Source organism: Pseudopipra pipra, chromosome 21 (genome assembly GCF_036250125.1).
Source record: "Pseudopipra pipra isolate bDixPip1 chromosome 21, bDixPip1.hap1, whole genome shotgun sequence".
NCBI classification, from domain to species: domain Eukaryota; kingdom Metazoa; phylum Chordata; class Aves; order Passeriformes; family Pipridae; genus Pseudopipra; species Pseudopipra pipra.
Window position 1 is genome coordinate 3,639,751 of NC_087569.1, and position 20,225 is coordinate 3,659,975.

At 47.9% G+C, this 20,225-nt stretch overlaps 2 protein-coding genes across 3 annotated transcripts in view; one reads left to right on the plus strand and one right to left on the minus strand.

Moving 5' to 3' along the window:
- Positions 1-1,437: 1,437 nt before the first annotated feature.
- EIF4H (eukaryotic translation initiation factor 4H) lies at positions 1,438-12,930 on the minus strand. 2 transcript variants are annotated; one of them, XM_064677735.1, is made up of 7 exons: positions 12,774-12,930; positions 7,318-7,499; positions 6,359-6,423; positions 6,151-6,250; positions 5,427-5,492; positions 3,419-3,577; positions 1,438-3,304 (listed from the first exon to the last, which is right to left on the minus strand). In XM_064677735.1, the coding sequence occupies exons 1-7, from the start codon at positions 12,830-12,832 to the stop codon at positions 3,168-3,170; spliced, it is 768 nt and encodes a 255-aa protein (XP_064533805.1). In that variant the 5' UTR covers positions 12,833-12,930; the 3' UTR covers positions 1,438-3,167. The 2 variants fall into 2 exon arrangements, with proteins under 2 accessions (XP_064533805.1, XP_064533806.1); XM_064677736.1 differs by lacking the exon at positions 5,427-5,492.
- A 1,942-nt stretch (positions 12,931-14,872) lies between these two features.
- MYBBP1A (MYB binding protein 1a) overlaps positions 14,873-20,225 on the plus strand; it is a 56,403-nt gene continuing 51,050 nt past the window's right edge. The window contains exons 1-8 of the mRNA XM_064677733.1: positions 14,873-15,189; positions 15,343-15,438; positions 16,578-16,661; positions 17,003-17,077; positions 17,459-17,566; positions 18,367-18,557; positions 18,849-19,016; positions 19,175-19,292. Of these exons, the coding sequence (XP_064533803.1) occupies positions 14,989-15,189; positions 15,343-15,438; positions 16,578-16,661; positions 17,003-17,077; positions 17,459-17,566; positions 18,367-18,557; positions 18,849-19,016; positions 19,175-19,292 (1,041 nt within the window). The 5' untranslated portion in view covers positions 14,873-14,988. The remainder of the gene's footprint in view (positions 15,190-15,342; positions 15,439-16,577; positions 16,662-17,002; positions 17,078-17,458; positions 17,567-18,366; positions 18,558-18,848; positions 19,017-19,174; positions 19,293-20,225) is intronic.

Here is a 20,225-nt window from a genome sequence, read left to right on the forward strand (position 1 = left end):
AGCTCTTCCAGACACCCACCTTCCCCACCTGCAACCCAACAGGAGAAACACACCAAAGCACTTCCAACAGTAGCAAACTCAATTCCAATTCCAAAAACTGCCTGCTGCCTTCCTACCTTCAGTTTTGTTTATTTTTCTAAGTTTAAGCTCCAAGAAAGCTCTGCACAGCTACTAGAAATAACTCAGTGAGAACAGGAATAGCCAGAGAGTGAATGATCTGTTTGCTACACTGCTGGTACCTGCTCGGTCTGGGCTTTGCCATGCCAGGCTTAGCTTTAAGCTGCAGATAAAGTCAAGCATTACAGGTTAAACCTCAACTGCTTTTTTGCTGGTGGGATGGGGAGAAAATAATCTTGCTTCCTCCTACAAAACTTAAATGCCACATCCATATATTAAATATAGTCAACTGTTGACACAAGCTGGTTTGATGGGCTTCTGTAGAGGAAAATGTTCATCAGGTAAAATTTTGAAGGAGGGAAAGAAAAAGGACTGGAGGAGTCTGACCCTGAGCTGCATGGGAAGCACAGCGTGGAATGCTCCAAAGAAACCATGAATGTTTGCATATGAAGAACTATAAAAAGGAAAAGAAAAGGTACTAAATGATGTTGGGATCAGGCTGCATTCACTAGTGGGAAACCCTTGACCAAACCAATATTGGCAGATACAGAAAAAGATTTCTAGAACCAAGATGAGCCACCTCTCTCACAAATCAGGGCTCCCTTCCTCCATGCAGTGGTGAAATCACTGGTTCCACTGCAGGGTTTGACAGCCCAGCTGTGGCAGCAGCTGCAGGGCAGCAACTCCCCCAGCCAGCCCTGCCCTTCACACACACCTCGGGTGGGGTCAGGGGGGACACCCAGAGGCTCCAGAGGAGGGCTGGGACTCTGCTCAAGCTCTGCAAAGAGGTCTCAAGAGAAGGTGGACTGAGTAGCCAGAGGCAAGAACTTCCCATCCTTTCAGGCCATGGAAAGCAGTAAAACCAGCAGGGAGGTCAGAGCTCATTTCCTCAATAAAATCATGGCTCTACCTCTTTTAACTTACCCTGCAATAAGCACGTATTTCAAAGCCACAGGGCAACAGTCTCTTTAACTGTTAAGTCTACTGGAAAACAGGTCAGTTGGAAAAGTTGGGAGAAACCCAGCCTGTGGGACACAGTATGAGGAGCTGTAGCACCCACAAGTCCCACCTGGCAGCCTCAGCAATGGCACTGAAGTGACACTGAAACCACAGGGTAAAGAACTTGGGTTTATTTCCACCCATAAACAATTTTTACTTCACTGTTCCAGCACTGTTTAGATTAGATTCCTCCCCTTTATCTTTTCCTCTTCCCCCCTTATTTTGTACCAGAATAGCTCTGGTACAGATTAACACAATATTTGAAAACTGAGGGGGGGAAAAAACATGCTAGAGCAGACTCAAATAAAGACCAATGTTAAATATTACTTAATGTTTTCTTTTATTTAAAAGATCATTCACAAAATACCATATCCATAAATTTATTTTGTTATGAAGCAGAATGTGTTAAGTGTTTGGAATTCATTTCTTATTTTTTTCCTTTGTTTTTACATTTAAAAGTCAACTGTCTTGACTAGAGGTGAGTTTTTATATGGGAATTTGTTCTTAAAATCTTTTCCACATTGAAGATGTAAATAGATCAATTATTGGTTTGGAATACAACCACACAAATGCATGTCTGTCTTAAATTAAGTATTAGTGTTAGACAAATGGTTCTTATCTCAGAAGCAGATTAAGTGAAAGGCAGCAGGAAGGAAAGAGTAGTTCTGTAAATTGCTGGGACTCTGACTTACAACAGGAACTTTTAGGGAAGAAATTCATCACTAGCAGTGGTGCTGGTAGTGGGGCAGCCATGCTTCCAAACTCCTCTTGCAAGTACTCTGGGGTGCCAGCCGTTCTGTCTGAAGGCTCTCACCCCTGGCACTGGGGGCCCAAGTTTTTCCCATGCACTGGACACATCCACACCTCAGGTTTTGGTTTTCAACATTAATGATCTCTCCTTTTGCTCCAGCCTCCCCTCCCTCCTCCCGCACAACGCTGGCAAGAAACATTTCCAAGTGAAAAGAGGTGCAGCAACATGAGATGCTTTTTACCCAAACTTCTACATGAGAATCTAAAGCAAGAGGATTTCTAATCTGCCCACTTTCAAGGTATTCTAAAAGCTGAGGTCCTAAAACTGTACCCCACACTGGGCAAAGAAATTCAGGGGATAGTGGCGATCAAATACTGCATGGCAAAGTATACACTCCTTCAACAAAAATAAAAAAGTCAAATTTTATTGGTAGAAATTTCATTTAAAAATTTACCAAACATGTAAAACCCAAAAAAGTAAGCAGAAAGAGCCAGTGAGCAGTTGTGCTCAAACAGGCCCGTTTTTGCAGCACTCTAACCTTGAGCTCAGAGGTGTAGTAGTATCGTACCATTTGGAAGTCAACAGCCAGCAGGAAGAGGCTGCTGGCAGAGGCTTTATCCATACTGATTCCACCAGCTATTCCCAAGGCTTGTCAGGCAAGGCATCTGTTAAATTGATCCTTCCTGGCAACCCCTGTGAAAGGGCAGCTGCCCCCCCCTTAGTTTCCTAAGGGGCTCTGCTGTGAACAGTAACTGTCACCAATTGTCAGAAATGGCATTTCACTGCTCGGTTAGAACTGTACGTTCCTCTGTTCAACTCATCTGGACTCTTCAGTTTTCCTCTTCAGAGCCACAGCAATACAGAACGAGACATGCAGGTCAGAAGAGGAGCACTGAGAAGTAAAAGGAAACGATACAGGGAAATAACTAAGTCTAACCTGTGCTTCTAAAGTAAAACAAACCCAGAAAGGAAGAAGTGAAGCAGCACCTTTGTCCAGAGACCTCCACGCTCGTGGAAGCAGCCACACTGCCTTTTCTACTGGCAACTGTGCTGCTTGGAAGGAAACAGAAGAGGGCAACTCAGCACAAAGCAGGCACTAGATACAGCAAAGCCAAGAACGTACTAAAAACCACTTGTTAACAGCTGACATGCATTCACAAGCTCTGTGTTTTCGGTTTCAAAGAGGACAAATACCAGATGGCAGGAATGGTAAACTGCAGGGTTGACATTCCAGCAGAGCTAGTCACTCTGTACTGTCTTGCTTTTTCTCCCGCCTCCCCATTCCCTCCCAACCCCAGACTCAGTCGTGCTCTTTTACTACTTCCTCCCGGGGCTTGGCTCCGCCGAAGATCGCAGAGTTTGGGTTGGCTACTTGGTTGAGGGGAGTATCGACTGTTCGAGGCTTGAGCTGCAGTCGGGGTCGCTGTGCTCTTTCCTCTGAAAGAGAGAACAGGCCAGGGCTAAGATCCGGCTGTCGAGGGCAGGAGCTCCCACCTGACAGAGGAACCACGAGTCTCCTTCCCGAGGGAATTACCCAAGGTGGGAGTTTACCTTCTGTTGGCTCTCTGAAGTCCATGGAAGACCCGCGAAGGGGAGGCCCATCTCTGAAGCGACCGGTGCCACCACTTCCCATGGAGGCACCGGGTGGTCGCCGGTCTCCAGGGCGGGTTCCTCTACCCCGACCTCCCAAGAAGTCATCATCTTTGAATCCTGAAGACGGAAGACAGTGGATTTAAAGAGCATATTTTGCAATGTTTTGCATCTAGATTTTTTATCTGGATGACTGGAAAACTTCGCAAGTCACTGCTGCCAGTCCAAGGTGGTGCACTGAGCCTTTTGTCTGCAGACAGATTTGCTTCACAGAGGTCTAACATGTTCTAGAAGAGTCATTCAGATTCCCTTTGAAACCAAGTATACTATGCCAAGTTCAGAAAGAGCTTTATCCACTTAGAGGCTTATTGGAGTGTTGGAGAGTGGGTCAAGTGAGCTTAAAATATGAGCTTCAGCTGCAACTTCAGATTGTTAACACCATTAGCTGACTTCAGAGACAACACTACAAGTACTCAGAGTACTTCTGTAGCCAGAAGATTCCACTGGCTGCAGCCTTAGCATGAAATCTGCAGGAGCAGAGCAAATGGGAAAATAGCTGGGGAGCAGTGAAATACACAGTCCTTACAGAACAGAGTAAAACCCCAAGGCTTTTTAGCTGTACCATTAAGTGACAAGGTATTTACTAGACTAGTTAAAGGATTGGGGGGGAAAAAAAATATCAGATTTTAAACTGATTACATTTCTTCAGTTTATGTATCAAAAAAATCAGGAACTGTCTGTCACTGACCAGAGCTCCAGTCTGTACCAGAGACTATCCTGGAGTATCTCTCCAAACCTCCACTGCCTGCATTGAATTGGAGGAGGATACTTCAATTTAACAGCACAGGAAAGGGAATATACTCAGATTTTCAGAAGCTGCCTGGAAGAGAAAGTTGTTTGGTTCCCAACTGAGATTTTCCTTTCCACTTCAGTATTTGGCAGAGTTGCAGAGCTGTCCCTTACTTACTTCAGTGCCAAACAAACCATCTTTAAAGACTTGATCCAGGGCTGTACGACCTGAGAAGAAAAGCTTTTGTAGCAACTAAGACTTAAATGCTAAACTTTTGGCTCACAAATCACTCGTCCAGCATTTAACAGGCCGAAATGCATCCACATTTGGAGAAGCTGCCAAGGAAGGTATGAAGCTGTGGCACCAGAATGCTTAGCTCCAAAGGCAGGTTAAGCACAGTGCTGTAGCAAGCTCCTCTCTCCAGCATCACACTTCCAATCCATGCTGGTGGCAAGGGCACACTTTGGCACCGCTCCTACATCGTCCATTCCACTCACGCAGAGACCAGACGTTGAAAAGTTGCACTTGCCAGCATCTCCCCAGCAGAAAATGGACCAAACCCATGAGTTCAGAGGACAAAAGCAATTGTGTTAATGCCACCCTGGATTCTAATAGGTAGGAACTGACTGGAAGGCAAGAGCAAACCCGGTGGCTCTGTCACTACCTTGCACTCAGCAAGCTCAGTCACTTGCTGCTGCTTGCATTGCTGTAACAGTACAAGTTCAGGAATATTTTGCATTTAAAAGTACTTTGGAACACTAATCCACCTTTGGAGAAGTCAGTTTCTGCAGGAATACACATAATATGTCACATCTCCCTAAGAAGGTGAAAGCCTCTGCTCTGAAGGAGTGTCAGCCTTTCCACATGACCTGTCTGTCTCTGCTACTATTGAGAAATTTACTCTGCCAGATGTTTGAGAAATGCTTAAAACAGACACCGTGGGCTACATCTGGACAAGTATTCTGTCACTTAGGGTGCTTTCACAGAATTTACAATCAAGACTCTCTCCTCTGTTACAAGGCAATGGAAGATTCCCCCTGAGGAATCCCACCACAGCTGCAGGATGTCCAAGTGGGCACAGACAGTAGATTCAATCAAAGCAGTAAGGGGGACAAATGAAAAGGAGAACATTTCGGTGCCTTTTAGGCTCCCTCTCTGTATAAGTGTGAATACTGGTACCAGAATTGAAGTCATCTCTGGAATCCCATCCACCTCCTCTGGATTCTCGGGAACCTCCTCCCATTCCTAGGAAAAAAGCCACAATTGTGTTCAGATCTGAAGCTGTGGGAAAGACTGGGCAAGGGGATACCAAACCAACGTTTCAGTCCTTCAATGTCCAAAAGTCATGCTGCTGGAAAATCCTTTCCTTTCAGTACTACCAAGTTCCATTGCACAGGAACAGTCAGTTTAAATGAACCAAGAATAAATGCTCAGAAAAGTTTCCCTAATACACATTCAATGGAAACCTTTAGTGAGTCTGGTTCAACCAAGCTTTAACTACAGCCAAGCCTCTCTTCACACTGGAACTGGAGACACAGTCCAAAATAAGTATTTGTCTACTTGTGCTTACTCACTTTTCTTACATCATCATAAAATAGTAGCAGATCAGACTGTTGGGCTTATGATTGTCCTCTGCAAGACACAGCACATTATCAGGGGTATTGGTCTCACTTCCTGGGCTAGGAGTGACAACATATCCAGCCTTTGGACACAAAGCACAGCTCAATTCCAGACACCTCAGGAGCGGCAGCAGCAGCTGGTTAGAAACGTGTATGTGCCACGTTTCTCCTTGCAATAGAATTTTCATGTTCACTTGCATGCCTTGTCTTAGCATTAGTTCAGCACCAGAAGACACAACTACAACCATTATATTTAAGAAGCTACTTAGAAAAATGGAAGTCACCTCTGTCATCAGGCCCGCCACCTTTTCTGAAGCCAAAGCCACCTTTGTCCTGTTTCCTGCCTTCTGCTATGTCCACTCGGAGTGACCGGTCACCCAAGAGCTGTTAAATCAAGGGGAGAATCTGTTCAGGATGTACCACAAGGGCTGCAAAGGAGTTTGAGACTTATGTTTATCTTTGATTTCACAAATTAATTGCAAGTGTACTTACTGCACCATCATATGTAAGAGCTTCCTTGAGTGACTCCACCTCGTCGAACTCTACGTAACAAAATCCTGTAAAAAACAAATCTCAAGTTAACAGCACTTTAGAAGGCCTTTGTAAGAAGCTGCTCCTCCTGCACATCTGCTAATGGCCTCCCTTCTCTTCCCATCTGTGGTAAGTGCAAGATGCATTAATATTGAATGCATTTACCTGTGCCTGTTAATGATGGGGCAAATCCTGAAACAGAACTCTGGGCACTACGTGAATGCCAAGAGCCCTTTTCCACAGAGTTCTCATTGCAGATTAGATCTGATCTATACCAACTGTTTAGGTGAATATTGACACTTGTTTCTTGATATTTTTAAACAAGAAGCTGAAATACCTTCTTGGCCAGCAGTGTGATTTTGTGTCATCACATTACTTAGTGGATTTATTACTTTTCAAAAAAAACCTCTCCAAGTTAAGCCTTTTCCACCCCTAAAAGTAACTTACAAATATAGTCCCTTTCCACTGGCCAATTCCAATGGAAATATGATTTGCATCCTCTAAAAGTTGCCTGAATTGTTCATCTACTTGCTTTTTCTCCCTGTCTACTAAAAAAGGACAGAGGTGAAGCAATGGCAGTCTTCTGAAGTACAGGAAGATTGTGTAAGTACTCAATGCTTAAGGTCATGGGTCTTAAGTGGGTCAGACACTTCAGCTCTGGTAGAATTCACACAAGACAAACAAGGTTTGAGAAAGTCCTTTTAGGGCAGAGCAAATATTGACTCCTGTCACTCAGGTTACATCAAGTGTATCTTAAGGTGATAGAAGGAACAGTGAATCTTGTTCAAATGAGAAACCTCCATAATTCAACATAAAGAACCCAAGATCAACTGTGCCTTAGACTGCAATTCCCCACTGCAGTGGCTTTATTTCCTCCTCCCAGTTCTCCTTCAGCAGCCGACCCAGGTGGGAACACTGACCTTTAAATTTATCTGTTTCCTTGTCCCTGACTAGCCGCACGCTCCTGATGCTGAGATCCTTGAAGATGGCATCTATGTCTCCCTGGACAGTGTTGAAGGGCAGGTTTCCCACATAGGCTGTGAAAGGGGGTTCTGTTGGCAGCTCTTTATTTCTGCGGGAACCAAGGCCACCACCACGAGACCTGTTGGAAAAAGCACAGTGCCCTGGAAGTGACTCCCAGCACGGCCACACTGCAGGCTCTGGGGACTGTCACACAGCTTGGGTAGTTTGTCCACCCCTTTGCCTGCACCTGCCACCTTCACTCCTGGTCAGCTCCTTTCCAGTGTTACCTGGTGCAGTACTTCCATGGAAAAACCAACCAAACAATGTATTTTAATGCATTAGAGGAACTCAGTAACAAGGTGAGGAATGAACTCCTTTCTCATCCCACAATTCATTAAGACCTTATGTTTCCTATCTCTACTGTCCCCTGCTCAAAGACATTATATCTTCAAAACCACATCCTAGACTAGAATTTTGAGAATAATTTATAGCAGTGAGGAAATACTTGTATTTATTTGTCAGCTTATCCTGACACTAAGCTGGATCCAATGCTTTCAACCAAATAGTATATTATCAATACCCACTCCACAATCATCTAAATTATTTCAGCAGCATTTATCTTAACAGAAACACCTTCTAAGTCTGAAGTTGTTGCCATAACTGTCAGATACCTGGACTGGAATGCTTTGAATCAAACACACCATAAAAAACTTGGTTGAGCAAGGGGTTCTAAGGCAGAAAAACCAATTTCAGTGCTGTCTGGATGTTTAGTTCTTCCTTTGTGTCGTGAATGACAAACTGCAGTAAACTAGGTGGTCTTTCCCTGTCTCATCCCTCAGTCTCAGTGAAGCTCTTGGCATTGGCTGCTGAGGAATTAAATTGTCCCAGCTAAATTCTTTACTGCACCATTGTAACACACCTGTGTGTGAATCCCTGTAGAGCCAAACCAGCTTGGATCTCCTGCACAGAGAGCAAGGTAACAAGGCAGCCTGAAGTTAAAGCTCTTGGACTTGCAGACTACGGGGTGCCACTGGTTCCAACACCATTTGCCTCCCTCAGGAACCTCTGATCTTTACCTGGGATGCCTCCCTTCCACTCTGCCCATCTTCCCTTTATCACCTGCCTTCTGCTGGGCTTTGCTCATGTTTGTTCCCCTTCCCAGAGGCTCCCTGTGCATTTAAGAGCCCAGTGGAACACAAGCTGTACTAAAGCAGATTTGCCAGTGTGACATGGACCAATCAGAGTGCTGCAGAATCCTACCTAAAATCCAGGAGGTCAAATAATTTTATTATTTCCTTTTATTCTGGTTGGTTGCATGCAGCCAGAAAATCCATTGAGCCAGCAAGGTACTTGTCAGTATTTTTCCTCATTCCAGAATAAATATTTTATTGCTAATGAATCAGATAATGCATTAAGCTTGAATAAGATTCCTTAACTCTTCCTAGGTGAGCCTGTCATTTGTGCCTTTTTATGGCAGCAGCTCCATGCAGGAATCATTTATCACCACCATTATCAACATGCTGCTAAACATACTTGAATCACAACCTACATATCTTTAATTAGTGTCCACCCAGGTTTGTATTTTTGCATTTTTGACAATATTCCTCATCTGCCTTTGTCTCATTAACAAGTCAAAAACATACTGGAGAACTAAAGCTGCAATAGCTGGGTGCTGTGAATGTACAGCAGAATTAACTTCAGTCACAAGACCAAGTTTTAAGGAGGAACTCCAAGAAAGCTGAGTTGAGTTGCTCTTCTAAATAATTCCATAATACGTAGAATCAGGTCCATGTCTTTGTCCTTAATTCTCATCTATGGCATAAAGAACAGCTATTAAAATGTGCATTTAATTTGCAGCCAAAAAAAAATTAAAATCAATATTTATGCTCTATAGGAACATCAGAATTGCCCCAGCTGAGTAGCAAAGGGGCATCCCCTCCTTGAGCACATTCTCAGCATGTTCCTGAGCTGCCAGTGACCTCCTCAGTGAGCTGATTCACCCAAAAACCTGCCCTGGACTTGAATCCTCAGCCAGATCAACCAGGTGATCTGGACAGCTGCAAAGAGCACCGTGCCAAGATGGGAAGGGGAAGGAGAGCAAGGGCTGGAACCTCAGCTTTCACCAGCAACCCCCACTTGAGCCGCTTTGGGAACCACACCCACAATCCCCAAAAGGATTTTGGGTGTCACAGACAAACCCCATTTCTACCACAGCACACCAGAACTTCCCGGGGTGCCTGTGTGCAAATCCAGGCCCTATTGTGAAATTTGACTAATTTTAAGTCAGGAAGTGAAGTATTCTTTCTGAATTTGATATGAAGGCCTTGGTTATCAGATACAGAACTATGCATTTGGTATTTCAGTTTCTGTTTGAAGAACAGGAATGGTCAATAACTAACTAAGTCCCAAACTGCTTCCTACTGAATCCAGGGTATAGAAACACTAAAACAAAATGGTTTGGTACTTCCCTACATTTTTCCAATACTGAAACAGTGAAGTAAATTAAAAAAAGGGCTGACTTCAGTGACCAAACAATGAGATTGGAAGAAGATTCTCTCATTTACAACAGAATAGGACAAAAGTCAAAAAATAATTGAAAACATCTCTGAACCAAGTGAACTGGGTCACATCACAGTGTTGAATGAATATCTGCATTTCCCACTCAGTGTAACTTGCTCAGACACAATTAGGTAATAATTATGTCATCTCAGTGTGGGAATCTGAAAGACAGGATTTGACTTCCTTTCCAGAAAACCAGAGAGCTGCAGAGGAAAGCTTGCTTCCAGCAACACCCCCGGGACTGAACTTACCTTGTGGTGGGCAGAGTTAACGAGGTGGAAGGACAACTGAACTACCATTTTGAAGCTACACTTTTGGAAAGTTTAGTTCTCTCTCTAGAAAACAAGATCTGTGAAAAGTTCAAAAAATATACTTGCAAGCCAGTAGGTGAGTTAAAGAGCCTTTCCCTAGGGATCAACGCTCAGGATTTGCCAGAGGCAAGAGCCTACCTGGGTTCCAACATTAGAGCCTTACTGGGGCACTGTAAGGATCAGCAGGATGCAAGTTCTGCCAGGAGTCTCCAAGACCACAGCTCTAAATTCATACCCAATTTATTCAAGCAACCCAGGACACCTCTACAGCATCAGATGTCTTCAACAAAAAGCTTCCCCAAGGCTAAAAATTAGGAGACATCTATTAACACTGGATGGGTGAGACACAGGACCCAAAAACTGCCACAAGGACAGGGACTAACTCTCCATTCTCATTGAGCTGAGCAGCATTTCAGCAGGTGAATCTTAACCTTTAGTAAGGTGCTCAGTGCCTCAAGCCACACCTAAATAAACAGCCCAGCAGCGATTCAGGAGTGACAAACACTGTTCCCTTCAACTCTGCAGATGCTTCAACTAGGCCTCAGTATGATTAATTACTGGGTTTTGTGTCGTATTTCGGGCTCCAAAACAGTTCCCAAACAGCCTTTATAGTAAGTTTTTTGTAATTAATGTCAGCAGCATGTTCTTCATCTGGAATAAAGTGACTTCTGCATCCCATAGTGTTGTGCTTCAGCTCTGAATCAGAGCACCATCAGACACATGAGGGGTAGCAAACCAGGCCTCATCACACCAGTCCCATTCTGGTGCTCCTACACCATAATTTTGATTATGAGAAAGAGGCAGATCTCACATATGCTAGAACCTGTTGGGCACTGATTTCCCATCTGTCACACTGAAATCTCACTCTGTACACACCAAAGGTTATGCAAAATGCTACTTCTACAAAAACTACTATATCTCAACTGAGTTTACACTACTCTTACACTCCTAGAGCACCTAAAAATGAGTAGGAGCCACTTTAAATTAACATGGGATTCTTTAATCAGAACCTTCAAGAAGAACAGTCATGTTTTCATTACACTTCCCATATTACAGGACTTTATACAAAGTACAGAGACTTGTTAAGGTCTGAAATTGTGAATTAGCTGTTAGTAACTTATTAGCAATAATGTTAAATCAGATGCAAGGACAAGTTGCACTCTAATATTAGTGGTGTCTGAGGCTTAAAACTGCAGCTAGATCAGAATAAGTACATTTTCTCATCTGTAAATGCATCTACTAGTCTGCAGGATGCCTTTAGCTCTTCAAACAAGGATCCAGGTCTTGCCTGAGAGCAAGTTGGAAGTTCTCTGTTACAGAAATCTGAATATGAAATAGCATTTTAACTGTAATTGCATTACTTCATAGAATGTGCCTACACTGACTAGGCTACACTGCACAGCAACATCTGCATTTATTATGTGTCAAATGCTACTTTAGGCCACTGGCAAGGTTATTTTGTTACAGAATTTAAAAAAGAAAACAACAGAAATGTAAGTGGCTACATCAGCTGTTTGCCCTGGGACATCTCTGGATTAGACACAAAGAGTATCTGTGCATGAAAATGAGCTTAAAAAGCTTAAGGGTCAGAGAGTTTTCGAAGACAAGAAAACTTATTGCTGTTCTAACCCCAGCAGCAGCTTGTCCCTGCTGCCCAAAGAACCTGAAATGAAACCAGGTTATTCCTCTAAGAGCAGAAAAGACATGAACAGTGTCGATCAGGAAACACCTTGGGAGACGAGGTGATACAGTAACATACGTGTGAAGATTTGCTCACCAGGAAGTTTATTCCATGCTTTTATACCTGCTGTTTTGGTTTGGTGCAACAAAGAAACCCACAGGAGCACCAACCTTCAAAAAGTCCATTGTTCGATCGCACCTCCCTAACCTGATTCAAGACAAACTCCTAATTGCTGGTTATTGTCTCCGTAGCTCCTCCCCTACGCGCACTCTCCAGCAAGGAGACAGGGGCGAGCCCTCTCCCCAAGGATCGGGGGCTTGCAGTCGGCACCCGGAGCCCCGGATAACGCAGGACGACGGCTCCCCGAGAGGAGGCACCACAAAGCCCTCCCATTTCCTCCCTCCGCAGGCACCACCACAGCCCCTGCCCCGCTTCGGGGACGCTCCCTCCGCCCCTCCCGGTGCACGATCCCCTGCCGGCCCGCCCTGGCTTCGGCCCAGCACCTCCCAAAACCCCCGCTCCGCTCGCCCGCGGCCGGCGGGATCAGCAACACCCTCCACCCCTCCTCCTCCTCTTCCTCCCGCCCATTCCCGGCGCTCCCGGCCCCGAACCCTGCGGGGCTCACGGAACCACGGCCGGGACCCCCCCGGGACCCGCCGCACAAAGCGGGGCGGCCGCGGCCACAGGAAGGGCCCTGCGGCGCCCCGGGCGGTCCCAGCAGCCGCTCCCCCCGCTCGCCATCCCCTCACGGCGGGGCAGGCCGCGGCCCCGCCTCGCGCGGCCGAGAGCCGCGGGGCGCCGCTCCCCGCCGCCTCCCCCGGCGCGGGGGGAGCCCCCGGGCGCGGCCCCCGGCCCCGCTCACCCGCGGCCGCCGCCGAAGCTGCTGTAGGCCCGGTCGTCGTAGGGATCGAAATCCGCCATCGCCGCCGCGGCCTCGTCCCCGTGCGAGCGTGACAGGACCGCGCCCGAGGACCCCGCAACGCTTATATACGGCGGCGCGCGGGCCGGGGCTGCCCCGCGCCGCGCCTGCCGCCAGCTCCCCCGCCCCGCCGGGGCTGCCCGCGCTGCTGCCTGTGCGGAGGCGCGGCGGTGCCGGGACGGGGATCTGCCCGGGATCTGCCCGGGGATCCCCCTGGGGTCTGCCCGGGATCTGCCCGGGGGCGGTAACGCCTCCGGTGGGTGCGGGGCACTCGGTGCTGACACGAGCCCGGCCCGCGGCTCTGAGGCGGTTTTAGCCGCCCCAGTGGGTCGAAACCTTCCTCATCTGTGCCCCCAAGCATCCCGCTGTCCCTGCGGGTGGGGTCGGGGCAGGGATCGCAGTGATCGTGGAGGTGGATCCTGCTCCAGGGGTTATGTTCATGCTTTAGGGACCACAGGGATGGATCCTGCTCCAGGGGTCACGTTCATTCCCTGCAGTCCCGTGGCTGGCACGGGAGCCTGGAAGGGCAATGGAAGATAGTGCTGGATTTTACTGTAAATAAAGAAAATGGGCTGACCTGTGTCCTTAAGAAGTACCATTTGCACCAACTGGTTTGCCTCCTTTTCCCAGGCCATTATTTCAGTTTTTATAATAAAACCAAATGACAGATTCTTATACAACAGCTGTGCCCACACCTCGTGTCCACCTTTCCCTGAGGGGAGCCCAGGGATCCCTTGGAGCTGGAGCACCAAGTCCTGGAGTCCTGCGGTGGTGCTGGTCTGAGGGTCGGGGAGGGAACATGGCCCTGAGGGGAGCGGGGCTGTTGCAAAATGTGAAATATGTCAAGAGTATCTGAAGTCAGGATGTTCTTTGATGTAAGATCTTTGTACACTTTCAACCTAATCATCAAGAAAGGAGACCTAATGAGAGCAACAGGCAGCAGGAGCATCCCAGGACATCCTGGAAGTAACAACCCTTAAGGATGTATTAAAACAAGATGTTGATGTGTGTCTTTGTATATATTGCTAACCTGGCAAAATCCTCCAGGTGCATGTATCCTATAGCTGACCTACGTTCATTATAATACTGAAAATCACAGGTCAAAAAGACCCTGCCCAGGTGAAGACACATCCCCTGAGCATGTAAAGAGGTTACTTGGGGTTATGTGACTTGCATGGAAATTAATAATAAATCGTTTTAGTCGGGGTGTATTAAAAAAGTTACTAACTGAATTTCTCTGTATAAATAATGGCGCCAAAAGTCTGGTGTTTGTGGAACACACCGACCACGGGGGCTTGCGCAGCTCTGGAATAAATAAATGTGTCTGTCGAGTTGTGTCGTTATTGGCTTGTTGCACAGCGGGGAAACGAACTTGGTTTTGTGGGATGAGGGGCTGAAGGGAGCGGGGTGTGCGGGGAGCGGGGGACGCTCAGGGGAGCGGGGCTGAGGGGCGGCCATGAGGGGAGCGGGCTGTGAGGGGAGCGGGCTGTGAGGGGAGCGGGCTGTGAGGGGATCGGGCTGTGAGGGGCGGCCATGAGGGGAGCGGGCTGTGAGGGGAGCAGGCTGTGAGGGGCGGCCATGAGGGGAGCGGGCTGTGAGGGGAGCGGGCTGTGAGGGGCGGCCATGAGGGGAGCGGGCTGTGAGGGGAGCGGGCTGTGAGGGGAGCGGGCTGTGAGGAGCGGCCATGAGGGGAGCGGGCTGTGAGGGGAGTGGGCTGTGAGGGGAGTGGGCTGTGAGGAGCGGCCATGAGGGGAGCGGGCTGTGAGGGGAGCGGGCTGTGAGAGGAGCGGGCTGTGAGAGGAGCGGGCTGTGAGAGGAGCGGGCTGTGAAGGGAGTGGGCTGTGAGGAGCGGCCATGAGGGGAGCGGGCTGTGAGGGGAGCGGGCTGTGAGGGGCGGCCATGAGGGGAGCGGGCTGTGAGAGGAGCGGGCTGTGAAGGGAGTGGGCTGTGAGGGGAGCGGGCTGTGAGGGGAGCGGGCTGTGAGGGGAGCGGGCTGTGAGGGGCGGCCATGAGGGGAGCGGGCTGTGAGGGCAGCGCGGAGCTGCCGGGCCCGTGAGGCCGCGGCTCACACGGCGGCCGGGCCCGTCCCGCTGCTGCCCCGGAAGAGGCGGAGCGGGCGGGCGGCCCCACGTGCGGCAGCGGCGGCGGCGTGGCCGGGATGGCGGGGACGGAGGAGATGGAGGGGATGGAGGGGATGGAGGGGATGGAGGAGCGGGGCGGCGGGGTGACCGACCCCCGCGGGGTGCTGCGGCAGGGCCGCGCCTTCCTCGACTTCTTCTGGGACATCGCCAAGCCGGAGCAGGAGGTGCGGCTGGCGGCCACCGAGAACCTCCTGCAGCACCTGCGGCAGGGCAAGAAGGTGAGGCGGCGGCCCGAGGGGCTGCGGGGGTGCGGGTGGGTACCCCCGAGCCCGGCTCGTCCCCTCCGCTCCCGCCTGCGAGCGCATCAGTGCGGGCGGCCCCGGTCGGGCCGGGCGCGGGCAGCCATCAGCTCAGCTGGGTCTCTCTTGCAGGACGATGAGCTGAAGTACACCCTGAAGCGGCTGGTGGAGGGACTGGGAGCCACCCGCGAGGCCGCCCGCCCTGGCTTCAGCCTGGCCCTGGCGCAGGTCAGTGTTTCCCAGCGCTCTGCAGCCCCCGGTCAGTTCCTGGGGTCCCCTCTGCCAGCTCTGCGTGCTCATGGCAGGGGAAGGCTCTCATAATAGAAAACTGGTTTTAAATGGTCCTAGTCCGCTCTAGGAACAACGCACTTATAAAGTTATAAACTATACCGGTAGCATATTCATTCCACAGAATTCTGTCCTGCTTCAAGAGCCATCCCCAATTTGCAAACTTTGACCAGGTTTTCAAGTATGCTGCATTTAGTGCTACTGTGATTTCTTAAAACTGACTTGCTTTTGGCTGTTTGTGTGGGAGATCTGAGAAGAGAACCCTTTAACAAACATTTCAGAGTTTGATTTTTTTCCTCCGTGCTGATGGAGTCTGTAACATTGCAAAGAGTCCCAGGAGTTGGGGTCACCAGTGAGATCTGACCTCAGCTAAGAAGAATTTCTGACCTGAGAAGTTCATAAAGCAGAAAAACCTGTGTTCTTCCCACTTCCATCGGGGCCTTGCCCATGCCAAAAAGTTTGATTGCTTCTGTTACAGGATCTGGCAGTTGCAGTAAAATGTGCTCCTCATTAGTCATCTGTCATGTCATGTACAGGGAAACAAAAAAAAAGGAATATCAGCATGTGTATTTGTGTCTGCACAGGATCACAGAATGGCTTGGGTTGGAAGGGACCTTAAAGCCCCGTCCAACCTGGCCCTGAACACTTCCAGGGATGGGGCAGCCACAGATTCTCTGAGCAGCCTGTGCCAGGGCCTCACCACCCTCACAAGGAAGAATTCCTTCCCAATATTCCATCTAACCCTGTCCTCTGGCAGTGGGAAGCCATTCCCCCTTGTCCTGTCCCTTCAGGCCCTTGTCCCCAGTCCCTCTCCAGCTCTCTTGGAGCCCCTTTAGTCACTGGAAGGGGCTCTCAGGTCTCCCTGAAGCCTTCTCTTCTCCAGGTGAACCCCCCCAGCTCTCCCAGCCCAGTTCCTGTTCTGACACATCTTTACTGATCTGGTTGTCTCTATTCTGGCCCAATAAAGCAGCACATCTGCTGCTATGCTGAACAACTGTTCAGCTCTGTTTTAGCTGAACCCAATAAAACTTCACGAAATGGAAGAGTTGCAAAATGAGCTATTCCATCTCTCTCCTCAGGTTTTACAGACTTTTGAGGAAATTCCACTGTGCAGTGTCCTGGAACAGATAAAAGAAAAACACAATCTGAAAAAAGTGAAAAAGGTGAGTCAGCTCATGGCATTTGCCAACTGCTGCTTCAAACTAATTGTTTTCTGTTCTTTGAAGTCTTGGTGTATACTGTAGTTTTGGAGTTCTTGATAAAGCAAACAAGTCTAATGAAATAACAGAAATATTTGTGAAAACTGTAGGTTGATGACATTGTCATTTGGCCCTGTTTTAGCTGAGATTTGCCTGTGTGATGAAAAGGTAATCTAGGACAGTTCTTAATACTGTACAGGGAGTTGCTTTTCAGTGTGTTCCCTCCCTATGGCAGAGCTGTAGCTGGATGTGAAATCTAACTAAAGGGTTTTCTTAATCCTTTTCTGTTTTTTTTTTCTTTTCAGAAACTTGTGAGAAATGCTGCTTTTGGGAACTTTTTTGGAGTTATGGCTCTGTTCCAGTCTGGGCGGCTTGTGAAGGTAGCTCTGCTGCTGGGGGTGTCAGTTCTGGTTCTGGGGCTGTCTGGGGTGGAAAGAGGATCCACAGAGAAAGGGTCATTGGCTCATTGATGCAACAGGACTTGAAGTATCGAGTTCAGTTCTTTTCTGTTGCACTAATCATGGACTTTTTGTACCTTTTAAATGTCTGTTCCTGACTAGAATGTAGGAACTGTGTCAAGTAGTACAGGAGGTTCCTACTTCTCCTGGACACCCATTTGGAAAAGGATGAGTGGCCTACCAGGAAACAATTGTTTATGTTTTTATTACAAGTAGGCATAAGCATCTCAGGAGTGGATTATTACCTTCAGCTTAATCTCTGGTACACACATCCTCTGTTTTTGGCTTATCTTTCCTTCCTAGGACCGCAAGGCTCTGCTGGAGAGCATCCAGCTTCTCCAGGAGCTGACAAACCACCAAACCCACCTCCGAGATCTCCCACGCAGAACTCTCATCGACATCACCTCTGAGGTACAGGCACAGCACGGGGTGGGTGGGAGGAGGGAGGGCTTGGCTTTGGGCTCGGCTTTCCCCTTAGTTTGTTCACAGCTGGAAGTTAAAAGGGATGTGGAAGAGTGAGTTTAAACTGTGGGAGCTGTCTCCTGTACTGCTTATGAGCAGAGGCTTGTATTCTGGGAAGGATGCTCTGGTTTAGCTTGGTCTGATTTCATGGACAAACCCATAGCCTGTTTTTTCCCATTTACTTGCTGGGATATTACATCAGACCATCTGCTCTTTTGAATGTTGAAAGCTCTGATCAACAGACTTTGTTTTTATGCACCAAGCCTGAGCCTAAGCTTGAATTTTGAGCTTTTTGGAGAGAACTGATGTTGTGACAGGGAGTAAAGGAGCTCTGAAGATACAGTAAAAGAAAGAGTTTGTTTATTTCCATCTTTCAAGTGGATATTGTTTGTAGATATGAAGACTCCCAGTGTTAAATCAAAACAGAGTTTCCTCCTGTGAGGGCTGCACGGCTGTACAGGCAGGAGCAGTCAGACAGCAGGAGAACAATTGCAGCTGGAGTCAGGTGACCAAAATTGCTGTCTGATGACAACATATTGTCCTACTCCCCATGGTTAAGCACCTGAGACTGTCTGGCACTGCTGGACACAACCGTTATTTATTTTTGGTTGTGTCACCATGTAGACTTTCTAAAGTTTCCAGAACACTGCAAGCTCTTAGTAGAACGCCCTGCAATGCAGATACTGCACTGCAAATTAGTGAAATACCCTCAGATGTTCTCATATGCTCTCACCCTCATTCCTGTCTAGGTTCCTGAAAGTGTGTTTGAGGAGGTCCTGTTTGACATCTTGCAAGGTGACCTCTCTTCAGCCTTCACATCTCCAGAGAACCTGCACCTTTTGCTTGTGGGCATGAGGAAATTCCCCGGTGTGCTGAAACCTAAAAAGCTGAAGAAGCTGTTTGGCTCACCTACAGTTGTAAATGAGGAGAATATTCCCAGGTAAATTCTTAAATAAGGAGCATTAAATCCAACACTCTTGTCCTCTTGGCTAGCAGTGAGAGAAATGTGACTCTGATTCTGATACCTGCCTGTATTTGCCACTGCAGGTGCTGTTAAGGGCTAGGTGTTAACTGTTACGCCGGTTCCTAAATTATGGCTTTGTCATTTCTCCCAGGAGACACAGCCTGCAGTGCTCAGGAAATGTTCTGTGTCCTTCAGCAGGATGAATTTGGCCTTCAGCACTTCCCCTTCCAGGCCAGATCTCTCACATTATTTTGTTTCTTCTCCTAGACTTGTAGAGCTTCTGAAAAGTGCTGCCAAGTCTGAGAAGGAGGACAAGAAACTGCCTGGTGTAGTGTTTGATTTGCTGCAAGTTGCACTGAAGGAAGGTGCCTTTGAGCTCTTCTGGAATGAAGCTGTGGAGAACGGGCTGTTGAAGGAGAAACCAGGACCCGTGAGGTTTGTTTTCACATACCCTGTTTGTTGTTTGCTGTGTTACCCTTCTCTTTCTCCACCCAGAATTTTTGGCTGCCCTAGCACTCCCTCTCTGTCTTAGCCCTGTGTGTGGATTTACTGCTGTGCCTCAGCCTGAGGGAATCTGCTTTGTTCCCCCCCAGTTACATGTGCTACCGGTTGCTGGGCAGTGCTCTCCCCGTGCTGTCCCTGGAGCAGCTGCAGGTGGTTCTCAAAGGGAAGGTGATGCTGCACTATGGAGAACATATGATAGCAACTCATGTAAGTCTTCTGAATGTGCTTGTGCTCAAGCTTGTCCTGAGCAGGAGTTGTCTCTTCCCCCCTCCTAGTTTCACATCATCCCGGATAAAAAATGGTTTATGTCGTTTTAGACCTTGAACTCTTACTAAAAGCAAGGTTCTTGGATGACCACTGGTTGCAGTGGACTGAATATAATTGCAATATAATTGTAATTGTTTAATTGTAAGTTCCTGTTTTAAGGGTTTGGAAGCTGTTCAGCACTGCCCCACCTGCTTTCATTGCTGCTGCTGAGAAAGCTCTAGTGATGGAGGGAGCAGAGGAAGGGCAGCCCTCAGCATATTGACAGTGTCAGATGTCATCCTTTAGCAGTCCCTTTGATTTTGTGTGTCCAGAAGCTCCTTTTTGTCTGTCATTTGTGCTGGGGGTTGCATGAACGTTTGAAGGCAAAGACAAAAAGGGACAACTCGTGCTTTTGTTTGTTAGTGCTTGTTTCCATAAGCACAGCTGAAGTTTAGGCACAACATTGATTTGGAATTGGATTTTGGAGCCCCTCTTCCTTCTTCCCTCCTGGGAAGCCAGGAAACAACACAGCCCTGCTATAAAGGGAGGAAGAATAAAAGGGGAATATTGATAAAACCAGGCTTTAGCTCAACTTTTTGTAGTAACATAATCCCAAACCTCCTCTGTGGGCCCCAACATCATTGCTGTCACTTGGGAGAAACAGGACTGTGCAGTCTTTCTCTTCTGGTACCAAAGCAGCAACAGATGTGTGGGTTTGCTCTGAAAGTAATGTTTACCATGATGCCTCCCTGCATGGCCTGTATTTCTCCACTGACTTACTCGTTTTCCTGCTTCTTGCTTTTTATTCTCGTTGCACAGTGAATTAAGACTCTGTTCTTCTATCAAAAAAATACATTAATTTAATTCCTGTCTGAAACGTGCAAATCCCCTGAG